We start from the raw sequence: 26,128 nt of genomic DNA on the forward strand, positions 1-26,128 counted from the left end.
TTCCTCTCAAGTTGCATGGTAGATTTTACTTTTGCCCTTTTGCCTGTGTTTCAGAATACTTGACTGTCTTCTCCCAAATGATTGCCTTCCATGACCCAGAGCTAAGCAACCATCTAAATGAGATCGGCTTCATCCCAGATGTAAGTTATCAAAAGTGCGAGTGCTCTGTTAAACTGACAATAAATAGTGGTGGAGGACATAGCTGGATAGCAACATTTGTCTTTTAATGCAAGTTTACCTTTAATGGGAAGTCAAAGATAGTTTCTGGCTCTACACCATGGGCAAAGTAAATGACTATCCATAGATCACAATCTATATCTTTTCATTGTCATTGACATATTTTTTTCCACATTCCCCTTTCCAGAATTTGTTGCCAGGGTCAAGCTCTCCCTATAGTCCACTGGTGATGATTTATACAACGCCTAATGTCTGCAAGGCACACTTAATGATTGTCCTCTGCCAGGCTTACCTTATTTCACTTACTCTGTGCCACCTCTTCCTGCCCTTCGCTTTCGTTCTTACAGCTGTGCTCAGACAGTGACAAGGTTAAAGTCTGCACTGTCTCTCTAGGGTTTCAGTTAGTGTGTTGATGAATGTGTGTCACCTGTTGACCGGCCTCTGGGACATTACCCGATGAAAAGTGGGGTCTTTATCACGGAGGAGTCAGCGATTTAATGCTCCTACTCCTTGCAGATTCTGTCGCTGCAGCTCCTTTTCTAAAGTGGTGCGAGTGAAGCACCAAACTGTGCTTGTCTGAAATAATTTAAACTGCGTTGTTAAAAAAACAATAGTATGGAAGATACCTTGGCTTGTTGCACAAATATCACTTGTAGGTGTTCTATTTTTCTTTAAACAAAACCTAAACTTGAACAGATGTCCCCTTGTGATTCAATATCCTGCCCCTATGTTGTATCTTCAGAGAAAAGCATGGTCTTATGATGCTGCCTTGACACTTACTGCATGTACAGCACTACCAGCATTCAAGGCTTTTCAGAGGATACTTTGCATGCCTGTTTTCATTGTTAGACCCTGATAATATTGGAACAAGCTTGGTTGATACAGCTTTCATGGTTGATGTCAATCCCAGTAATTAGACTTTCCAGACCTTAAATCCCTTTTCCCTCTCTGAACTTCAGAGAACACTCTGAACCGTAGTTTTAGTGAGGCAATAAATCTGTCTGCCATAAAAGACCAAATGTCACTGCAGTATGAATTTGATTTCCCATATATGCATACCAAAACATGGCTAGCTCAATACAGTTTCTTCTTTTAAAAAAAAGACAAATCTTGTGCAAGAATGCAAAACCACAAGTAATCCTTGGAAACATTGTGGTGTTAAAGGCCTCTGCTCCAGTAATGCCATAGGCAGAGAGTCAGATTGCCTGCAGCCAGTGGTTTCATTCAGGCCATTTTCAATGTGGCCACATCTCCTCTCCTGGGTCTGCCATTTACACCCACACTAATCCTATATGGCTGGACTTGCAGTCCTGCTGCCGAGCTGTTGAGGTCGAGGGTGGAACTCACAGTGCAGTGGCTTTCTCTCCTGCTCATCACTCCTGGGCACAGTAGAGGTCCTCTGAACAGGCACCAGCTCCCCTGCAATTAGCTATCAATTAACTGGCTGCTCGAGACCCTTTGCTGCTGAATATTAAAGAGCCATGGTGAGAGCGGCCAATGACTGGCAGGTGTTTGAACAGGTGGTTAATGGTGGAGTGCGTGTGCGTGTACATTAACCGTGAGTGTGTGTGTGTGTGTGTGTGGTCTTTAATTTCAATTTTATGCATTTCCTCCTGGGAAAGTGCAGAATGGAGAGAGTGAAAGCGGAGAGACGATGAGGAGAAGGAAGGATGACAAGATTGGTATAATGAGATTCATTGTTAGCTTTCTCCCCATTGATTAATAACCAAACTCAGCCGTTTGTTCTTTATTGCCGTTTCTGTTTCTCAGAGGCCGTAGAGATGTGCAGCCATGTGTGTTGCTTGTCTTTATAGAAAGAAATCTCTCTAGTGAGAAAGCAGTTCATTTTTTTCATTTGAGCACTTGACAAATGGAATATTACATACAAATGGATGCTACATTATCTCATAAATGTGCTTATATCTCATTCTCTTTTTTTTCTTTTCCTTGCAGCTTTATGCTATTCCATGGTTCCTGACGATGTTTACACGTAAGTAGCTTCTCCTTTTTTCACAATGTGGATATCATTTGGCACTGAGTGTAATCCAAAAATTTCAGAGGGTATTTTGAGTCTGTTTCAATTAGACTAACAATAAAAGAGACTGAAAAGGTCAGTGGCTCCAGAATGGACAAGTTCTAAAGGTTTTTGTGTGTTTTTTTTTTTTTTTTTTTCCTTGGTGACCTTTATTTCAGCTGCTAATTAATTCTATTCCTGAAAGGAAAGGACACAAATGCTCAATCCTACACTACCTCAGATTTTTACCCGCACATTTTTACTTATCTGTAATGTGTATTTATCCAAACAAATTTAAAATCTCATTATAAAGCTAAGACAGCTTCTTGCAGCAATATTTCTCCTCCATGTGGGAAAAGATCAGAAAGCCAAGTACCAGTCACAAACATCACAAACATTTTGACAAAAAAACCCCAAAAAAGCTCAGGGCCTTCTAACTAGCTTTTTTCAAAGATCCCATTTGCATCACACGGTCTACTTAAGGGGATGGACTGCTCAGTTATCATTGCTCAGTTGATCTATAACCGGATCCGTGACAACTGACACAATGAACTGACACAGATTCAATTATTTTACTGAGTTCAATATGCAATGAAGAAGCTTTAAAGCCTGGGACAAAAAAAAGAGTGTACTTTGCAAACAATATGCTCATCCAATAATTGTTTAATAATAAAATCTAGATTAAATTTAGTATATAATAGAATATATAAAGTATATAATACAGTTAAAATTAACTCTACACTGACTGACTACAACATTTTCAAGTTCCGCTTACATGTTAATGCATAACTTATAACAATCAATTCTGCTTAATGAGTACTTTTACTTTTGATACTTTAAGTACATTGTGTAGCCAACACTTCTGTCAGATGGAATATTTTTTTTAGTTCTAAAAAATACTACATGATGTGAAAATATCTTCCACCACTTTTTTTTTTAAGCTAACAGGCTAGTAAAACTATGTCTTCTGAGACTGCTCTTTAATCAAATTACACTTAATAAAATTAAAATTTTAATTTTAATTATGCACCACCGGGCCAGTGGTGCATAACTCTGTTTCCAAAATCCAAAATGCCAGCCAGAAATGGATGGTGGCCATTATATTGTAGTTTTTAAAAGGCAAGAGTCTTTTGTATGCAGACACGTCTGTTCCAAGTGTCACATCTAAGTGCTTCTGTGACTAAACAGAGTGGCGGAACCGAGCTGTGGACATTACAGGCTTATTATAGTGCTCCCTATGGACCGGTCTGCACAATTCCCTGCGTCTAAGTAGTGACTCACTGAGACAATCAATGTAGCAAACTAGGAATATAACACCCAACTCTTTTCTGAAATACAGTATTAAGGTCAGTGTGGATGTAGGGGTGGCTGTTATCACACAGCTATTTCAAAAATGTTGTCATGATATTACAGTCAGCGGAAAGTACACAATTAATGTATTGGCCAACAGTCACCTTAACAATTTTTGAGGTGATATTAGAAAGTGAAAAACCACATTATGTCTAGATACATGGGTCGGATGTGGCAGACAAAGTCAATTCCAGGTTCACACTTCGAGAATGGAAAAAATAAAGAGCCTTTTAATAAATATGGATTTAATACATTATAAAAAATTTAAAAATTCAACAGCCCTTATCTTACCTTGTAATGTTCAGCTTCTGTTGAGACTTACAAGCCTGTTTTGTGAGGGTTGAAGAGTGAAGTGTTGATTCAGTTAGTTTCATCTAATTAGCATTAGTTTAGATGTAACTCATTACAGTTACAGGTCATGGTCACCATGGTGGTGACTGGGGTGCCTGCAGTTCTGTGATCATTTTTTTGGACCAGCATTCTTGCAGGACACTTTCAAATTATAGGTTTCTGTGCAAAATGTAAATTTGCTGAATGGAAGATGACTGGCAACTATTTGATTGATTAAATTTGGCAGGTGAGAGTCATATGTTTTCTGAGTACTGGGTAGTTTTAGCAAAACTATTGAACAGGAGTGTTAACAAAAAAATTACAAATTACAACCTTTTACAAAGGAATATTACAGATTCTGGCAATGAGCCCTTTCACCTTCTGTGCTGCATGAGAGGTACATAAAGGTTTTAATTTGGCTGGTTCTCAGCATGCAGTTTGTCAGTTGATGGCAGCATTATGCTTTTATCTTTCCGCTGAGCACAGTTGGAGCTCTGATATATGAGCGTATTAACAGGGGTCCCAGATTATTGTTACAAATTAAATTATATGCAATTAACTTCTGTGTTTTCTAGGTGCAGCGCTATCAGACAGTACAACTGTTTGAATAACTTTTTGCCTTCTTGAGATAATTTTGGATAGTTACACTAGAACTTTGCTAGTCTGCAAACTCTTACAGATAGAACACGTGATTTACACTAATTGTAGCCAAATTAATCTTGACGTACTGCATCCATTGATTTATCTGAACCCTGCACTTTGCGGTGGGATATTTCATTCTTCAGTTAAACAAACACATACACACTCACACAGAGACCACTCCCGGGGTAGAGGGGGTGAGGTGTGACCCTTTTACCCCTTATCATTCTCCTGAGGCAGTGTGTGAGTCCAGTATGCAGGAGGTGTGCCCCTCTGACTGCTAATGTCCCCAATCCAATATAAGACAAGGTTGGAGGGTCAACTTCCATTCTCTCTCTCACACACACACACACACACACACACACACACACACACACACACACACACACACACACACACACACACACACACACACACAGACTCAGACACAGTGCCTGTCACTCACATGGACCATTCTGCTCAGCTGACTGCTAATGCGGTGCAGACCCTCCAAGGCATTTTGTCACCACACTCACTACAGTCACACTCTGCCCACACAAACGTCTACTGCCTAGCATCCACGTTAACAAACCCCGATATGACATAAACAGGTGGACAGTACTTTTTCTCATGCATAAGTCTCAATAGGGAGGAAACATTAATTTTTCAAAAACTGTAAGCAATAAGACTGAAATAATAACTGCAGTGGGACGTATTATCAGGATGTGGTTTTGTTTGGCTCGAAATAACCTGTGCAGGTTCCTTGCTCTAAAGCTCCTCAGCCCCCTGATGTTCTTCCTGTCACATTTCCACAACAACACCCACCTGAAAACATTTTCCCAGCTGCCTCCCCCACATCAAATATCCCTCCAGGCAACCTTGCCAATGCACAATTTTGTTTGGCGAGTTAATGCGCTATGCACATGCAAATCACACTGATTATGTACAAACTGATTCCCCATTTCTCACTGTGTGCATGTTCAATACTATTGTCCTGTTTGCAGGATCCTATTGTGCATCCCTCAAGGGATTTATCTTTTCAGGCACTCTTGTTTTTAGTCATTTTGTAAAATCTTCCCTTGTTGTGTTTATTTCTGTACCCGCCATACAGATGTGTTTCCACTGCACAAGATCTTTCACCTGTGGGACACGCTGCTGCTGGGTAACTCCTCTTTCCCCTTCTGTATTGGCGTGGCCATATTGCAACAGCTCAGGGATCGTCTCTTGGCTAATGGCTTCAATGAGTGCATCCTACTCTTCTCTGACCTGCCAGGTTTGAATATGAGCTTTTATTTACATCTTTGTGTATTCAGTGTCTTATATGTAACCTTCTTTTCAGCACATTCCCTACTCGGGCTAGGCCAAATGTTACCTGATAATAAACAACTGGCTTGTTTACTTTCTGCATGTGTTAAGCTGTAGTACCTCTGTTGTTTATAAACAAGTGAAAATCATACCAGAATACTTTTTTCTACCTTCCCTAAACCTGACTTGAGGGTTATCCCTCTGTAGGAGAAACTGGCATTTGCAGGACGCAATGTTTTGTTCCTCGGAATACTAATGTGTGCTAATGTGTCTGAATTATTGCTATCCTCAAAGCAGGCAGCTCAGCACTCCTACACAGACATACTCCCTCCTTGATGTGCTCTAGACGTGCCACACTCTGCTCTGCATCTGTCAAACAGTCGGCTTCTGCACCCTGGGAATTGTCTGCCACCGCAATCACAGCCCCTATGGCCCTCCAGTTTTTCCATCACTAATCATCTTCATTTCAGACTTTCAAGTCCATCTTTAGTCTGTGAGGGCTTTTTGGCCACTCTGGTGCAATATCATTAAAGTAAGCTGTTGCTGTTGGGCTCTTCAGTGCTATCAGACATGAACCAGACAGACTAAGTTTGACTTTTTCAACTCTGAATCACAAATGCAGGATTACTCATGGCAGAAATGGAGACATACACAAAAAAATAAAGCCAAGGGTTAGCATGGAAGTAGGGGGCTAACCGGCTGCCTGAGGCATTTACCTGATTTTCAGATTAAAGACACTGAGCTTTGTATTAAAAACTGCAGTGACACAGATTGAAGCTGTGGTGGTGGGAAATGGCACTGGCAGAAAAAAAGAGTAGGAAATGGGCATAATCTACTTTAAGAAACAACATATGTGATATGCTTGAATCTGTTTTTTTTTTTCTACACTAGTTAAAAATAATGGCGCAGACTGTGAATTATAATTCTTTAACTTCTCCTAGCACCATGTAAGTGACATGTCACTGTGGTGCAGAAGTAAGGTGTGGGAAGAGGGGAGGTGAGGTGGCAAATACTGAAATAAAGTCTTTTAACTCAGCAGTGTGGTTGTTACTCCCTGCAGGTTTCACTGCAATACAGTAAAGAGGAGCAATTCTGCCTCCTTTCTTTAATAAGACACAGGAGGAGGCGCTGACAGATCAAGGAGGAATTCAGGGGGTTGATTCTAGTCATAATGGTTGATGGAAATGCATACTTATTAGCTTTGCTCTGTCGGTTACATGTATTGTAAAGTACTTCTAACAGACTGACTCCTTGTCCAAGGGGTATTTAACGTGGTGTAGGCAGACACGAACACATTGCCCCGGGGATTTTGCTGTTTTGTCAACTGTCTATGCCACACAGAGTGAAGAATCCTAACAGTGTTTCTTAATACGTGCTCTTTTTACTGCTCCTTTTCACTTACACAAAGTGATTACTTCAGCAAAGTATAGGTAACATAAAATCTGAGAGCACCATTCATAATGTATTTCTTCAGAATGTACCTCCCGCCTGGAGGATAGCTCAAACAATTTCCTTTCCTTAGGCAGAATGACACTGGGGCTTTTAAAACCAACAGAGACAGGGACGATTTGTCCAGAAGGCATGCTGGAGAACTCTGTAAACTAAGGCCAGCAGCCTCCCCCTCTGCTTAAATTCAGTGTTGCCATACTTCACTGTGTTTTACTGCCCGAGTCCAACAGATTCATGTGATTGAGGCGGAAGGGAAAAAGAGAGCCAGTTGTCCTTATAAAGGTAAAATATGTTGGCTTAGAGCTGCAGTCAGCTTCCTTGGCAAGATTTCCTGAGAGTGGCTGCTTCTGCCAGCTCGTTTCTGTATATCACTGCCTGTGTATACCTGGGTAGTTACAGTGTAGTATCTGGCAGTCTCTCGAAACTATATTAGGAATTAATTCTGGGCGGCAGAGTGACCTCAGACAGGACTTGTTTACTTAAGTTTCCAGCCATGTTCTGGTCCACACTCAAGATAGTTTCATATAACTTGTTACAGGCACAGACTGCTAAATCCAATTCACTTCAGCACAACATTTATTACCTTCGGGCTTGTTGGCGTGGAATGTGCAGAGTTTATTTCGTTTTTCTTTTAGCCGTGCTAGCAGCACAGCTCTTGGGATGGCAATATGGGTCTGCTTGTAGGTCAGTCCACCACCTCGGTCCAAATTGCAATATCTTAACAGCTAGTGGATGAAATTTCGTACAGATGTTCATGGTTCTGAAAGGATGAAACCTACTGAAACCTACTTTGGGGATCCTCTGACTTTTCTACTAGGACCAAAATCAGGTCAAATTTATTTCACTTTTCCAATGCAGAATTAGTGATATTCTCCTGTTCAGGGCTAATTAACAAATGTTAGCATGCCAGCATGCTAAACTAAGACAGTGACCATGTCACCCATTATATCTACTAAACATCAGCATGCTAGCATGGCGATGTTAGCATTTATCTTAAAGCAAAGTATAGCCTCAAGGAGCTGCCAGCATGGCTGTAGACTCTTAAGTCTTGTTCCTTCCCTAACCCTTCTTAACAGTTATGTGGTAAATATTTTCTTTGAGTATATTATTCATTGCATATGATGCAATGCATAGAACTTGAAAAGAAACATACAGTAGGTTTGGCCATGTTATATTGGTAAGTTATGCAAGTTTGTAACAGGGCTTGTCAGCCTTTGCTGCAAGCAAGAGTTTGGAGGTCAGTGTGTATGTGCTCTGTCTTAACACACTCATGTAGTTATAAACACACACACCCCGCACACATACAGTGCATAGACTGCGAGTTATGGTGGATATTCGATTTGTGGCACACACCTGCTCCTTTCTGCCATCAGGCGTGCAGAATTTATGTCCTCATATAACTGAGGCTCACATTCCTTTGTTTGTAACAACAGGAACTGTATGTTTAAAGCCAAAAACACATACCCTGATGCTGGCTGGAATTTATAAAATAAAAAAAAACACACCTAATCTAGCTTAGTTAGCACATATTGGAAGGAAAATCAAAGGGAATGCTTTTGAGTAAGATGTTTTTTTGATTTTTTTTAGCTACACTGAAAAATATAGGATAAAGCCAATTTTAATGTGCATATTGTCTTTAAGCCCTACAGGAAAGGATGAAAGAGTTCAGCAAACATGTTAGCGCTGTATTTACATTATAAACTAGGAGTTACTATTTTAAACTGAGCCATCGTGCAGTTCAGTGACTATCCAAACATGTTTCTGTAGTTTATCATTTCTTACTCTGTACCGTTCAATTGGGTACAAATCATGATTGCTATTTTTGTCTGTTTTAGCCTGTGCTTGATGGAAACTTGTTCTTAGTAGCGATGACTGTGTCAGTGCTAAAAAGGTAAAGGACCTTGCATTATACATTTTGACTTAATCTGAGGTTCAGAGAGATGGTTGAAAGATGCATAAGTAGGCTTGACATTTAGTTTTGAAATGAAAAAAGTCTGCTCTCTTTCTATTCCTGTCTGCAACCGTCGGAATAAAAGTTCATGGTCAAGATAACGTTACAGGACAGTGGCTCTTAAATGATTCAGACACACTCCTCTCTTTCTCTCTTTCTAGGCAGTAAATGGGGTCAGTGACAATAATTCTCAGTGACAAGCCTATTACACATACCAGTGTGTAGTCTATAGCTGCCAATATTACAATGAAGAGGAGAAGTCCAGATTTAATGGGAAGTGTTACAGACTATGAGGTCATGTTCAACCACTGGTACCCCTGATTGTCAATATGTCAGTTGAGTCATATACTATACTGAAACTCATCACCCTGCATACAACTTTCTCTTCACAAAGATGTTCCTTAAGTAGTCTTGACCCTACCGACTATTACAGAATAGTAAATTATTGCTGAATTGTTTTCAGTCAAGTTTTTTGAATTATATCATTCAGTACATTTGAGTCTAAAATAAAAGTAAATGTGAAATAGGTAAGACCTGCGCTGCAACATTTTGCCTTGGAGCCAGCAATACATCTCAACCTGCCATTTGTTGACAATTAATCTCATTTTGTGATTCACATTTGCTTAGTCTTGTGGCCAAGGGTAATCTATAACTTTTGTCTTGTTTGGAGACTTCATTGATTCACAATGGACCAGAGAGGCTCTCCGGCTGACAGGAACCGTGTGTTTACTGATGATGCAGCGGCATTTGCCTTCACGGGACATTAGCATCTGTCTCAATGAGCAGAGCTGGGCACAGAACTGATGAGCTCTAGTTATAGACGTTTAGTTCTGAGAAAAACAACCATGAGCTGCTGATAGTGCTCATGGCAACACTTCAAACAGGGACACAGTGAGAACTGTGGCAGAAGGAGAAGTAGAACACTGGTGATGAAGGTTTAGTGTCGGTAGTGCATGACAAATTTGGCACGACATATTTACATTTGCATTTAGGGATTTGGTTGATCACCTGGTCTGCATTCATTTTAAATTGAGTGTACAAATAAATCCTATCCTGCAGGAAATGAACAGAAGAAGTTAAGGTGGACCTCAGTAATATCCATAGTGTCCTGACAGTACTGACCAGATTCAGTACTTATTCACTCCAGTTGTGCTTAAAGTAAAACTATGCCTAAAAAAAACACTCAGACGTCAGAGAATTTGAGTTATTTGTGAGCTTCGTACACTCACTCTTGGGAGAGTAGCAGTTCTCATTTTTAGACTGACACTTGACTGGTTTATGACACTCAGAACCGTAAAATTGAATTAGTAATGTCATCTTCCAGTTTTTCTGAGTGGTTTCGTGGTGCAGTCAACACATTCAGTAGATTGATGGGCTGATCCGGATACAATTTCATGCGGGAAATAACAACCACAACGAAAACGGCCAATAGCACCACTTGTATGACAAGCAAGTTGCACACATGTAAAGACTGAAAACGTATTTAACCTAAACTGAAAATGGTGCACAGATTTCATTGTGGGTGGCAGAAACCAATTGATTTAAATCAAGTCTCTCATCTTGCACTTTTTATCCAGTAAGACTGTTTCTGTTTTTTGTTAGCGTTACGCATATAGTAAAACTATGTAATCCTGTTAAGTACGAACATGCCTTGGCAGTTCCTTGGCACAGTAATAATTTGGACGATGCTTTGGTACTGCTGTTGCTCCCTCTCAGTGTTCCTGGTGCATCTGCGCATCAAGCGCAGCCGAACCCTTTGGCCACATCATTTACATTCTTTAGAATTAAAAAACAACACCAAAAAATAAACAGTCACAGTAGTGGCTTCCCAGAGCATTTTCTCTGCTTTCAGTTAAGTTTCATTTCAGATTACATGAACATGTTTCCTCCAAATCAGGCACCAATTGTGGGTGGGCTGATTGTCCCAGACAGATTCAGCCAAGAGAAGTTTCAATAATAGCAATATATTTGAATTTTTACATTTTTTTTCACACTTCCTGGAATAAGCATGCATGTTTGTGCTCAGGTAACATTGTCTACACTGGAAACTTCTACCAGGTTAGGCACCTTTTATAGCTCTCCTAAATCCTATGGGAGATAAGAATATATCCAAGATAAAGACAGGCGATGATGTGCTTTTACTCCTAAGCCTAGAATTAGAATCAAATACATACCACGCTGATGACTTCAGGTCAGTGAGGACATAAAGTATTTATAGTATGAGATGGTGGATAAACGAGAGCCCTAAATATTGATTGATTACTTAAATTAGAGCCGTTCTAAGTAAAGAAATAATTATGGTACATTTTGCGTTATCTTCCAAGAATGATACATTTATCTCTTGAAGGCATACAAAGACAATGCATCATGCATCTAAGTTTCATCAGAACAAACAACCAGCCGTTGGAATACTACCTTAACTTAATCAGTTTAACATTGAAATGGGATAGAGCAAGGGCATGCATCTTTCCCTCGTGTTTTTTATGTATGAAAGCTGGATGGATGGACAAACCCCTGGACAATAGATAGTCACTTCCCACTCCCATCACCACACCTAATATCATCAATTTATTCTTGGTTTACAATTAAATGGCTATTGAGAAAAAGGATGGTTGTACCGTTGGTTGGCTTTATATAATGGAATGACGATCAAGACTAATTTTCCTGATTTCATGGTGTGTTTGTTATAAAATAATGGGTTGGAACGTTATAGTACAACAGACTTTCCCTCTTTATTTTATTTCACTAAATTCTTTCATTTCCCTTATTGTCAGCTGTATCTTCCTTTGCGCCACAGTCCAATTCCACAAAGCCTCAGAGCTGCTCTTAACTAATCATACTGTTCTACTATTTGTGGCAACAAGTCACAGCCCACAATCAACACCTATACATAATTACTTTTGTCGGACTAAAAAGAAAAATTGCTCCTTAACAGAATTGGCTACTGTGGAATTCCCAGCTGAGCCCAGGGCTTGTTAAAGTCGCTATCAATCTCCTCTTCCTCCTTTCTGCCTCTTTTAGCAGAAGGAATGATTGCGTGCAGAATTTGTCGCTCCAGGGAGGGAAAATGTGTTTCCCTGAACTGCCTGTGAGGCTGTGGGTGAGAAATCTCAGACCACCAGTGTGTTTTTCACTGGAATGAACCTTGTAACTGAGTCTGTGAGGTCCTAGCCCTTGAGAGCTGACAATCCCCTAACCTTGACACCGCTGTGGGATGGATGGGGGGGGGGGGTGAGATACATCTTCCATATAATTTCACTTTAGCCTGGCCCCGGTGCAGGTCATACCGAAGAGCGCTCATTAACCAGACTTTCTTATTATCCACATAAAAGGGGAGTGAAAGAGAGAGGCGGTCAGTGTGAAAGAAAGAATTCCTAATTTACCCAAATCCTTGGCTAATCCACAGAGTCCCTGCTCCCTAATCCTCTCTATTCTCAATGTGAGAGGCAGGAGAAGGATGGATACTGCTGGAGAGGCACTAGGGGGAAGAGAAGAAAAATTTACTATGCACTAAAAACTTATTTTGGGACAAGAGCTCAGATTATGGGCAGCAGCTAAACGGGTAGTTATCATTTTAAAGAGCTGCTGGCGCTGCAGGCGCTGCTGGATGACTATTTAAGATTATTAATCTTAAAGCAAAATGCCAAGGTCAAGCTACTCACTTCTACAACTCATACTCCCACAACACATTTACATAATCTCTTCTGATTTATGTGTGATTTAAGGGAGGGAATCGCATGTTTTTATTCTCATGCTTTTGACTTTGTTTATTCATTTATGTTTTTTCTCACACAGCAGTTAAATAAATTGTTTGAGTAAAATGTCGTCAGTAGAAATTGAGGATTAAGAGATTAACAGAATACCCTGTGTTCTGAGGTTTTAAGTGAAATGTTTCCAAAACTATTGAATGGATTATCATTGAATTTAATTCAACAATTATGACTTTAGGATGAATTGTAATAACCTTGGTGATCTCTTAACTTATTATTTAGTGGGACACAATTTTAGTTTTTCCAATACTTTAAGTGTTGTGTTGTAAAAAGCTACTGTCCAAGACTGCTAATTTCCACATTTCTTTGATGATGACTAGGCATATGGTGTTAAAGGTACGTTTGACTGCCTAGTTAGGTAAGCTTAAAAAAAAAGTTTCGATTTCACTAACTGGGTGGAGAGCAATGTTTACTAGCTTTTTTATTGGCCACTTTTTTAAGGAAATCCATGAAAAAAACAATATTAGGACTACCCTGTTGCCTCCAACATTGGCAAGTAACGTTTTCGTGTTTTTCTCCCATCCTTTTTGTCGCACAGAAATTGACATTGAGCGCTGTGTCCGTGAATCCATCAACCTCTTCTGCTGGACTCCAAAGAGCGCTACATACAGACAACATGCTCAGCCGCCGAAGGTCGCTGGCGACAATGGCTTTGGGAAAACAGCAACATACCACTCGTCTGACTACCAGGACATGCCCAAGACCGACCTAGTAAGTTTTACTTATTACACACACGCGCACGCACACACACAGTCATATACATTAACTGTACAAAAATGCAGAAAGTGAAACTGAAATTTTGCCACCTTTGATTCACAAAGGTGGGAACTTGTAGGGACTTGTTTTTATACTGTATCCTTTATTCAGCACACTGGAAGGTTTCATTCTTGTAACACAACCATGGTATCTGGGATCTGAGATTGTGAAATGATGTGTGAACTGTGAAACTTCGCACGCTTACTGGGTCAGTGACGTTTTACATTAATTGACAGAGGGAGGTGTTCTTTTATTATTTCTTTCCTGGTGTTACTCAGCGCAGTGGACGACTTAGACCTTGTAAGGCAACCGTCGTATCTGGTATCTGAGGTCAATAGCTATGTCATTAAATCTACTCCGACTGTTCAAGGCCTCAACACAACATAACAGAGTTTTCAATGAAAATATACTTTAGAGACAGAATAACACTTTTTATGCTGCCAGAACTCTCCCTTTTAACAAACAAGTGAAATAATTAATAACACTTTATGTTTCAGCTTGGTAATAACATAGTAATAGATAGTTTGGGTAATTTCAGAGGTATTAGCTTGGTAAGAACAATAAGAATATCTTGGTATATTGTGGTTTTATTTTTGTAATAGAGTACCAATTATGGCTTAAAGTAACTCAAGAACATGTAGATAGATATGGGCAAACTGTCTACTAAAAATATCCACTTTCAAGCCGGTAATATTGTCTCAATAACAGATGGGCGAAATCAGAGTAAAATCTTTCTGTCTTAAGTTTGAGCTGATGCAAATGCAGAGCAATACTAGGCGACGTTAAGGTAAGGTTCTGTTTTGAGGAGTAAGTAGTAGTGAAAACAGGTAATATGCTTGTCGATATTATGGTAGTGGTTATTACAATACTCAAAGGGTATTATCAGTGTAATATTTTCACTATCACAAGAAATAACCATCAATAATTACCAAAATATAATACTGAAATTCCTCTCCCTTCACTTTCCAAACATTCTTTTATTGTAAGGCAATACTGCCAATTTCATTTCAAATGCTCTGATTCACTAAATTGAAATATGAATATCAACCTATTAATGTAAGGGAACCCCCAATTGGTAAAATATGTGCTTTCTGATTTCTGTTCTGGAATAAATCTGTACCATTTATCATTTGTTAACATAGTCAGTACATGGAAGTGGTTCTTATGCTGTGTCAGTATTCTGTAAAACAAGACTGAAGGATCGTTTCTACATCTTATTCATTGTCACCCATACAGACATGATGGATGATTTTTGCCTCGAGCTTTATAAAAGGTTTATTAAATGTGTATTATCAGCACAGCTTATTTAAGTTGTGTGGCAGATTTTACTTCTCCAATATTTATTTCTTTGAGAAATGTTTCCAAAGACCTCAGACTGTTGCTATCCATTTTTTTCTGTTTGGTCACAGGTTATAAATTCTTGCTACTCCCACCCTCTGTCTGAATATCACCAAGAGTGACACACTGCACGTTACCCAACACTTGTTCTTCATTAATCAACACCTGATTTTAGAGGTGCATAGAGAACCCAGTACTCAGCAATCAAAAGTTATAGTTCGATGCAGTGCATGGCAACTTCAGTCCCTAAGTCCCACAGTGGCCAAATATTTATTTGTTTAAAAATGCAAGCCCATCCCTCCTAAGATACAGTAATACATATATATATGTGCAATTAAAAATAAAAATGTATTCAAACAAACCAGAATAAAAGGTGTTATTACTCAGTTAATACTTATTTTGAGGAGTGTTCATTGATATAATGCTGTCACTCATACAGGCTTTTTGTCTTTGTTTAGTTTTCGTGGCGCAGACCTGTTTGCCTTTCACACCTCAATGCATTGGGTTCAGAAAACTCACAAATATTCTTGTCAGCCCTGTCTGCTGTGTCCTCAAGTGACAGCTGTAATCTTTCTCATTCATCTGAGGCTCATTTGTATGTGTGGTGGCATTGATCCATGGCTGCCATGGATTATGAAGTTCAGTTGGAGATTCAACAGATTAAAATGTGACATGTGAAAACACAGATACTCAAACACAGTATGAGCAAGAGGAATGATAAGTCAGTACAAAACTGGTTGCAGTGTTCATACGGGCACCAGGTTATTGTTTTAAGACAGCCTTGAAAATGTTAACTTATCCTTTGAAACGGATAGAATAAAAGTTACAGCATAGCTGCAATGGAGAGTGCAAGAAATGAATCAATAGTCCCAAATGTAATCTGATAAAAGCCAGTGGCAAATAGAACAGTCTTAAGCCTTGAATATAAAAGAACTAAGAGTTCTAGCATGAAAAATTTCCAAAAGGAAAATTTTTGTCAGGACAGAGATCACGAGGCACAATACCTACTGATCCTGTAGAGCAGTAGAACTAGCCTGCCAAAAAATAAAATAAAAAGTGGGATGGCTGATACTGTAGTGACACATATACTGTATGTTTATCTTGCGTGCCTCCCTATTGCCCCTCTCTCTGGTAACAGAGTAGGAGGCTCTGTCAGCGTATTTTCAGCCCTCGTAGTGAACAGAGATCCATCTCACTGGACAGCTAGTGTCCAGTCAGCTTGGTGTGAGTGAGTGAAAAAGGAGGAAGAAAGCTCTACTTCTCCATTCTCTTGGTCACTAATAAGAGAATGTCAAAATAGCAACAAAAAAAAACATGAAAATATTGTACTCTTAATTAAATTGTTTCATCAGTATTTGGCATGAATTTAGGTTGCCTTCAGTTAGATGGTCTTCTTCTTTCTCATATCCCTTCTTGATAATGGCATTCACATACACGTTTGTGCACATGAAGCCTGCTATATTAAGTGGGAGCCATTGTAGGCCAGCTTTCGTGCCATAACAGCTCTACACAGCTAAATGTGTTCCCGCATGTATAAGTTGCCCACCTCAACAAAATAAACACACATGAAAGACTTGTGCATTTTCTAGCCACTGAAATACACATTAAGAGGTTCGTGTTAGATTGGGCTGGGAAGTTATCGGGAATATTGGTTACTTTGAGAAGATTCAAGTTAATCATAATGTGGTACAGTTCACAGGAGTCTAGTGCCATTCCCTGCGGATGAGCAGATGTTTCGCTCACTGTCACCTAACGGCTGGCAGAGCTCATATTTCAATGACTGAGCAAACTGATGTCCATGAGTAAAGAGGAATGCTCCCTGGTTCCAGTTTGTCAGTACTTGTGTGCTATGTGTTCCCATGAACATGTAAAATTGTGAGTGAATGGAGCATTTGTAGTGAATGGTTTAAACTTGTTTATTCATTCTTGACTTATTATAATTTATGTTGCACCGGGCTTAGTCACAATCACAAGAACAACTCTATAATATAAACATAGTATATAATGCAGTCTAATACAAAACCCCTGCAATAAATTGTAGTGTTTTGAAGCTTATTATATACAGATTTGTTGAGAATATGAAATGTTTTAAAAATATTAATCAATATTATACAATCCAATACAGCACCACCACTAACTATGGCATAAAAAATGACCAGAGAGTTGAATGAATACTTCTCTGACACATTGTCAACAAAAACTGAACGGTATATGCTTCACAAAGGTGAGCAAAATATGAAAACCTGTTTTAGTCATTACACTTAAGTTCAAAGCAAGTTGCTTATGCAACACTAAAACAGCATTATATTTCAGGCTCTGGAACTCACTTGTCAAAGTGCACGTCTGGACTCAAATTCTGTACTTGGTCAGCAAAAATAGGGATAACTTTTCATTAGAGGAGGCTGGTTTTCTGCTCTTCCCAAGAAAAATCATTCATGTTAGAGCACTATCGGAAACTGCTGTGTGGCCAGAATTAAAACAGGAAGTATATGAAAAGCTGGGAGGATTTTTCATTTTAAAATCGTCCTATGTGGAAATTGCTGTTTGTATTTGAGGGGTATTTGTTGTCAGCGTTTTTCTCAGATCATGGCCTCAAATATGCTCTTCTTCACTTTGTCTGACTGCAAACCTATCAGATAAAACATGTCTTTGTTTTAGAAATTAGGCTCAAACACCACAGACTGTGTTTGATATGTAAAAATCTCAGCACAGTTACAATCACGCAGTGTGAACGCACTTTAAATGAGTCATTGACTTTGTCATCAAGCTTTATCCAAGCTGTACAACACTGTAGTTCCAAGTTCAACATGTTAAGTGATAGTGATGATTTCTGTCAAATATGTACATGAGCATTTGTGCATAGACACACACACAAATCCAAAGCAGTGTCTTATGTCTGTTTATCAGCAGCTCCAGCTTTGGCTCATCACTTTCAGGCCAGTGAAATGCTAAAGTGTCATTTAGCCATTCTCAGCTGGCACACACTGCTCATCGTGACATTTACATCACGACAAAGTGCTCCATCAGCCCCCGGCAAATACAGGATGCTTTTTTTCCCCCTATTTCTGTCAGTAGGCTATATTATTATTATTATTATTATTATTATTATTATAGTAGTAGTAGTAGTAGTAGTAGTAGTAGTAGTATGTTTTGCTAAATGTACTGAAGACATTATTAGGTGTTGCCACTCATCTTTGCTGATCAGCTCATATGATCCAAGCAGATGGGCCCATTCAGCTCTTTGGAGCTGTCCAGTGTCATCATCCACTTTTCAGACAAAGTCACAGACCAGTTGAATACAACAGTCCCACATCTTAGCACTTAGCACAGGACTCTGGGCATCAGAGTAGGACGTCTGCTCCCACAGTACATGATGACTCAGCTTATAGCACCAATTTGCTGAGTTCAGACTAACTCATAGCTGGCCTAGCTGATGACCTTCAGCAGAAAGGTTCAAAATTTCCCGTTACCAAACACAACATGTTGAACAATCATCCATCAGTGTTCTCTAGTAATGTGTACAGAAAAGATTAGCATTGTTGGGCTCTCATAACAGCTGATAATCCATGGTCTTTTGCTAAGTTTATACCATGTGCTTAAAAGGCATTTTTAACTCTAGTGGGTAATCTTTTAAAAAGCATTCCTTAAAGGAAGACTGATGGACCCACTCTGCCATTTTCACCTCTTTTTGTCTGATTGGTGTTTATTTAGTGAAATGCTGAAAAATATATACAGGTCAAAAGAGTGACTGATCATTAAACTGGAGTCAGAATTTATTTATCAGTAAACACCCGTTCTTATTGTTCCCTTTCTTCTCTTTTCCCCTCTCTTTACTCATTAACTTGAGTACCTGACTACATGAGACGAGGAGCAAATCGTATTTTATATCGACCAGCAGCTTTACATCTAGTACGCTAGAGTATGTGACTCAAGTGATTTTTCATGCACCCATGAAAACAGCCTCATGCACCATTGCCTCAGCCATAAACCGGCAAGTGTTAGTCAAAAGGACTTGCTGTAAACGTTCATAATTACAGTGAAAAGCTCTGTCAGTTCCCGAGGTTAAGACCCAGCTGAACACACTGACACTGTATCTGGTCAAAAACCAAAGTACCCTTTCACATTGAATGGAGAGACTGGTACCAATGTGGTCCTTTTGGAATTGGATTTTATTTCATCTTGTTGCAGAATTTATCATCATGGATCACAAGTTTTCATCTGAAATAAATAACCTCCACTTCCCAGTAGTAAGTGCTATCTGGGAGGCTTGGGTATCTTTAAGGGGAGCTGGATGTAAATTGAAAAGCTGCAAGGCCAAGATGAGAGAATATTCAGATAGTGTGAAAAATGTATAAGTTAAAACTAGATTAATACTAGATTCTTTATGTGTAACACATTTATCTCAGTAGAGACATATTACGAAACACAAAAACATGCCAGTTTGGTCTGAGTGTAGATGCTGAGGAATTTAGAAATTTTGATTAACACGTTAGTTTGATCCATTTTGAACATTTAATTTCTGTCTTGCTGCTTGAGGGAGCATCAGCATGCAGAAGATTACAGTAACAGTAACAATTTGTAAATAGCACGTCATGATGATGACGAAAAAATTAATTACTTACCATGTATCATGTCATTTTATCTATCACTCGAGCATGTTAGTGATCCCTTTGAAGATTAATGATTTAAAAGGGATATTATAGCCAAGATGTACATTGTTTTTCTTTCAACATGTCCTGCTCATGCCTGAATTGTTTTAGATTTGTGAAGCAACAAAATATTATCTTTTTCATTTCCTTTCTCATATCTTTGAATAAAAATAAAAAAAGTTTGTTTAATGTATTGAAATCATTTGAAAAAGATGTAGAATAAAACAGGGAGGAACTGTAAATTTGTGATTTGAGATATTGGGCTATTTAAATAAAATTTGATAAACGACAGATGCGTAAAGCGTCAGAATAGATTACTGTGTAAATGAAAGTCATCAATCACTTTACAGTTGGTTTTTAATTCGAAGCTTAGTCTACAAAGGGAGGTTTGACTGACGAGGTGTGTTCTTTGGCAGTCACACCCCAATTTACTCTCGAGTACTCTGATGTTTTCACCGAACTTGGACAAGTGGCTTGCTATTGGCCTTGAACTAGCTGGTTTACACATACTACTCTGATTGTTACACTGTCACCATGCCTTGATATTGCATCCCTCCTCAAGTCTCTTCCCCTTTCCCATTCTGACTCTGTGTTGAAGCTGCACAGAGACAAAGTTTTTACTATTATCAGCCTAAAATCTGATACCTGTTGAAATGATAAGACTATCAATATTTATTAGAAACAAAAACAAAATCCCAATTATTTGAGAAAATTTGAAAGAGGAAATGTAGCAGCTGTCTCTTGTCACAGCCAACAGTCAAGCTTTACAAGGAGAGAATGGGGTTCAGACGTACTCAGAATTGGGCCTCAGTATAACCTTGCAGTCAGATTATGCAATATTGACAGTGTGAGTCAAATAACCACCAGTATAGGGTTTTGGCTAGACGGACAAAAACTTTCTTTATGCCTGGTGACACTTAATTGGAAGGGTTTGTTAGCTCTGTCAAGGAGGTTATGTGATCACCTGTGTCTGCTTGTTCATTGGTTGATTTGTTTTTTTTATTTGTCAGCTGGATTACGCAAAAACAACTGAAGCGATTTTCACCAAACTTGGTTGAGGACTGGGGCATGGGCCAGGGAAGAACCCATGCAATTTTGGGGCAGATGCAGATCATTTACTATGAATTTGCATTTTTTTCCTCTCAGTTCTGGTTTATGTTGTTTGACATTGGCCTTGGTGGAGATCTGCGCTCTACTGAGCACATTTTCTACTTTCAGATGTTATAATTATTTGGTTGTTATGATTACATAGACAATTTACTTGCTCAATTTAAACACATGAATGAGAGGGTACAGACTAACTAGTTTAGTTTATTCCTGAAAGCTGTGTAGAGTCAGTGATGGAGGAAGTATCTAGATAGTTTACTTAAGTAAAATTAGGAATACCATACTAATAAAAAAAAAATACTCTGATCTATAAGTAGGCTAACTTATTAGAACTTTACTTGGAGAACCATATATTCATTATACTGTATGGGAAAGGAATATGTAAATTAGCAACACTCTGCTGATTTAAAAACACGGTACTAATACCTGGATTTCAGGGCACCAGCTCTAGTGCATGAAATTGTTATATTAAATTCTTGTCCAAAAAAAAAAAAGAGAAAAAAAAAATGTAATTCTTTCTGGACTCTGGACGTGCCTGCTTTGCAACGCTGACTTCTTCACTGTTGGGTGGGTGGAAGATTGTTCAGCTAGCCAGTGGAGCTGCTTTCAAACATTTTATTTCATGGATGGCAGAGCTTTGGCACTTAACCTACTCGACGTGCAGTTGGCCCTTCTCTGTTCTATAAATGGCTTTCACACAGCATGCTGAAGTTCACAGATAAAGCTGTTAACATTTCTCAACTATTTAATTTGCATAACAATGAATGGAAGTACCAGACTGTTAAATAACTACTCATTATCACAATACATTTCTTTTGTTAGTTTGGGTTTTTTTTGTTTGTTTTTTGTTTTGTTTTTTGTTTTGTTTTTTTGAAGGGACTTGTTAAAAACTGGCGGCATCTTCAGGTTTTTTTTTTTTTTTTTTTTGGTCACATTTTACGCTTAAAATGATTTCAGGGCAGATGGGATTCACAGAGGTACCACACCTGCTCACCACTGCAGACCAGGGTTGAGTCCCCTGCAGCCTTGCCTCTGGCTGGGTGCTTTAATGAACCTATTTGGCAATGCAGGTGGTAACTGGGAAATGATCATGTTCAAGCCACTACTGCTGGTCATCTGTGGTGCTCTCTCAGCTGTTTATATGGTAATACATAATGTAATTCTATCCTGAGTTTGTCATATAGACTGTTTTAAAGGATGGTGTCGAAAATATCATTAACACAGAGGAGATTTACTTAACATAGATGACATTCAGGCCTAATCACTGGTCTCCAGGTTTTTGAGAAACAATATCTATCCTGACGCTATTCTTTCTGTCTCTCTTGTGTCATTTTGCAATGATTACTTATCCAAATTCCATTATTCACATTATATTTAGAAATTCTCAGAAAGCCTGTACTATAATTTTCTTCCTCTTCATCTGCTGTCCGATGACTTCCTCTCTGTTAGTCTCGTGATCCTCTGGCGCTGTGCGACCTGAAAGCAGAAGTTTCCCCACGGGTCTCGGCTGAGGACTTAATCGACCTCTGTGAGCTGTCATTGGCTGGGCCCACCAAGCGGACCAAAGCCGGCAAGCCCAAAATCATTGCTGTCGACATCCGCAGCGTGGAGGAGTATCCTTTCCATTTCTGTGCAGCTATGAAATTTACCTGTCAGTCAGTCACTTCTTTCAGCAGTTGTCTTAACAGTAAGGATACATAGACATTTAAATACATTTCTCATTTTTCTCTGTCAGCTTAACAGGGGGTGAAGCTTGTTTGTTTGAGCAACATTGAATTATGTCCCACAAAGCTAACTGAGATATACGGTATGATACTGGTAGTTAAAGAGAAGCTGCTTCCAGTAGAAATTCTGCAGAATTTATGTCAGCAAACGTGCCTCACCAGCAATCTTCCTGTTGCTGATGTTTCTTCTCATTAACAATGCAGGCTAGTATGACTATCTGGCTAGAAGCAACATTCCACATGGTTGAAAATTATATAGCTTCTTATCAAACACTTGTGTCAAAAATACTAGTCACTGTTCTTGCACTCACTGCAGCCAAGCAGAATCATTCCTTCTCTACTGCTTGTGGTCAAGGAAATGAGAATATACTATATATATATATATATATATATATATATATATATATATATATATATATATATATATATATATATATATATATATATATATATATATATACACACACACTATACTATATACTATATATATAATATTTTCTGAATGAGAGATCAATCTCATCTCCTCTCTCAAATCTGGTTGCACACTGGAGAGCCTTGCAATTTTTTTTCTGGCGTCACTGTTCAGTCTGATTGAACTCTGTGCAAAGCAAAAGAGGCAGGGTCAATTTACTAGCCAGCGAATGGCAAATCCAGTGTGACGGCACACCGGGAGATGTTTGGCTGCAGTAAGGACATAGTACAGACAATTCAGGCAAGGCAAGAGGCAAGAGGGATGTACACTCTTGCACATCAGTATTTTGTCTGGCTGCTTTAGAGCACTTTTAATAGACACAATCACCCCCATACCGAGAGAAGTAAGGGAAATATGAAGACTGACTCCAAAACATCTGAAAAATAAAATCATTTGCATTAAAGATGTTACTGGGAATTTACTGGCTAATATGTGTTGCTTGATTGTATTTGAAGCTGTAAAGAAATCTTTAAATAAGAGTCGTGCATGGGTTTTTGTTCCTTAGGATGCCTATACAAATGAATCTACTATACCATCGTCAACCCCTCGGTTTACCTTGTTAATTCTTTGCAGTGGTTCGAGAAAACTCTTGCTCATCAGGTGATTTGCTCTGCATCACAGGAATAATAACAGACTTTTGAAAAAGGTCTAGAAATTGTGTAACTTAATCCTGTGCTAGTGGTTAGGTTAAACATTTTGAAGAAACCCCCACACAGCCCCTTTGCACAGACTGTTCCTAGTATCCTGTACTTTGCTCCAGCCTAGAAATTTCTCCATTTTTAGGTTCACTTGGAAGCAGTGATCAGTGATGTCCAGAATTGGCACTGAGCTGAGTCTATCTATGGCAGTCTTATCGAATAGCATCCGGGACAGATAGCTTTCAATCAAGTATGACCTGACCGAACCACCACAGTCCTGGGAAAATTGTGTTATCTGCCAAATGAGCTGTTAATGCCCTATTTTAAAAAAAATATTTGATTATAGTTTCATTTAATTCATTGTTATAATATAATAAGTAGTCATCAAATCTGACTCATCACTCTGATATCTACTGTCTCATATTACCTTCAGGTTGTTACTGTTAAGCCTTTTCTTAATTTTAATTTTTCGCCATCCCTATCAAAACAGTGTATGAAGGTTATGTTTACAACACATTGTTTGCTGCTGGTTTTTGTTAGGACACAGTCTAACATGCTTAATTCTGACAAAAGATACAAGTAAAGACCTTAAAAACTGGTTTTCCAGCCATCTCTTTACATTCAGTAGAAGCATTCTTGGACAGTACGTTTATTTCTTTACAAACCTGTTGTGCCTTTTGAAGACGAATAACAAAAGTATTTTGTCTTGTTCAATCTAGTAGGCTGTAAGATGAAATGAATGAAAAGTACTTACTAATTTTATTAAAGTAGTATCAAACACAGTCACAATACTGTCATCGTTTTCCACTACTGACAATGTATTGTGATTGATTCCAGTTGTGTTTTCTTGTATTGGCTTTGAGGTGCTGGTTAGCAAGAATAACAGATATGCAGGTGCGAAGACAATGACTACAACTTAGTGTCTTCTCTGCAGACAGCCTCACTGATATTGATCTTCTTGCACACAGATATGAGATTACTCTGGTGAGCGTGTCAAAGCTGTAATCATTGCAGCTCTGAATATATGCACCGTGTGTTTATATCATGTCAGTAGCTGTTCGTATATCATACGCCTGTGCTATATAAAAGCTGGTTTGATTTGTGAAACTTTGTTTTCTTTTCATTCCTGACTAAAGACTAATGTTTGGTTCCCCTCAAAGGCCGGTAGGGCCAGATTCAAGACGAACGATCTGCAGCATTCAGTTGGGCCCTTCATATTCACCCGGGCTGCTCAACCACATCCTGCAGTCTGAGAATCAGAGGCAAAAAGCAGTGGAAATTAGCCTTTGAACCCAAGCAGAATACATTTTTCTGGCCATAATTTCCTCCTTTACATGATACAGTATATTCGATTTTTTTTCCTTCTTTTTTCCTTTTTTTTCATGAGAGAATTCTTTAGTCTTGTGTTTTTTAACAGTCAGCTGATAATCACTTTGGTTAAACAGCTGTGTACATAAAAACCTTTTTTGTTAAGATAAACAGTACGATGCCTGAGTATATCAAGTGGAGAGTCTCTTTGTGACCACTGGGTGTAGCGTATGTCTGTGTATGTGTGTGTGTTCGCCGTCCAAAGAAAACCATGTGTCTCCAGAAGTGGCAATTCAGAATTTTTTAGACAAACTGAAGTGTTGAAGTGTTGAAGTGTTTCTTTATGGCTTCTTGAGAAAATTCTAATGCTTCTTCAGCTAAATAATGGTTTAAAAAAACACTGAGTTAGCTGAAATTATCAAAAAGATGAAAACAAGGTAGTTATTCTTTCCTCATGAAAAGCTGACATTTTGGAGGTACATGGTTTTTGCAGGACAACGACAATATGAACGGGTTAATATGCATACACACGCTGTAATGTAGGTCTCCAATAAAAATATATTCTCTGCAAGTTCCTTAGATAAAAAAAATTGAAACTTTCTACTGCTTGCCCCTTTCAATAGCCCCTTTTATCCATCTTTTTCATAGCTCTGCACAAAATTACAATATTACATAAATTATTTTTTTCTTTTGCAGATGGATAATTTCTATTTATTACTAAGAGTATAGTGTCCCAGAAAACCCTGCCTATAAAAAATGCAGAGCACCAGAAGGAGTGAGCCTCACCCTTCGGCTCATCAGTGGAATTCGTAATTGTCTAAGTGGTTAAAGAGCCATTAATCAATAAGGATTAGTGGACAGAGTACGGATTTGAAATGGCAGGTCTTCTAGCCAAATTCCTACTCTAGAGCCTCCTGATGGACAGAGGCCCCTCAGGATAACTCACACGGACAAAAGGGATTTGACCACTTTCACAGGATTTGGTGACCCTTGTTTGCCTTTATTGTGATCTTGCACAAAGCTCTGTTGTGGGTGTCTGCGGTATCAAAAAGTGGATTAAATTAAGACCTTTGTGGGGGAAATCAGGGCAATCTAGATTTAGCTTTCTATGTGCCAGATGGATATTCTCTTCTGTAAAACAAGTGGCATGTGCAACCTGTAATTCCAAGGTT

General features: G+C 38.8%; 1 protein-coding gene across 3 annotated transcripts in view; it reads left to right on the forward strand.

Moving 5' to 3' along the window:
• tbck (TBC1 domain containing kinase) overlaps positions 1-26,128 on the forward strand; it is a 43,287-nt gene that overhangs the window by 9,611 nt on the left and 7,548 nt on the right. For 2 of the 3 annotated variants that reach the window (XM_040145617.1, XM_040145616.1), the window contains exons 20-24: positions 55-140; positions 2,131-2,167; positions 5,601-5,762; positions 13,503-13,675; positions 22,264-22,427. In XM_040145617.1, the coding sequence (XP_040001551.1) occupies positions 55-140; positions 2,131-2,167; positions 5,601-5,762; positions 13,503-13,675; positions 22,264-22,427 (622 nt within the window). Of the gene's footprint in view, positions 1-54; positions 141-2,130; positions 2,168-5,600; positions 5,763-6,088; positions 6,776-13,502; positions 13,676-22,263; positions 22,428-26,128 lie in introns of those variants that run through there. The other variant, XM_040145618.1, reaches the window with a different exon arrangement.

This window comes from Xiphias gladius, chromosome 15 (genome assembly GCF_016859285.1).
Source record: "Xiphias gladius isolate SHS-SW01 ecotype Sanya breed wild chromosome 15, ASM1685928v1, whole genome shotgun sequence".
NCBI classification, from domain to species: domain Eukaryota; kingdom Metazoa; phylum Chordata; class Actinopteri; order Istiophoriformes; family Xiphiidae; genus Xiphias; species Xiphias gladius.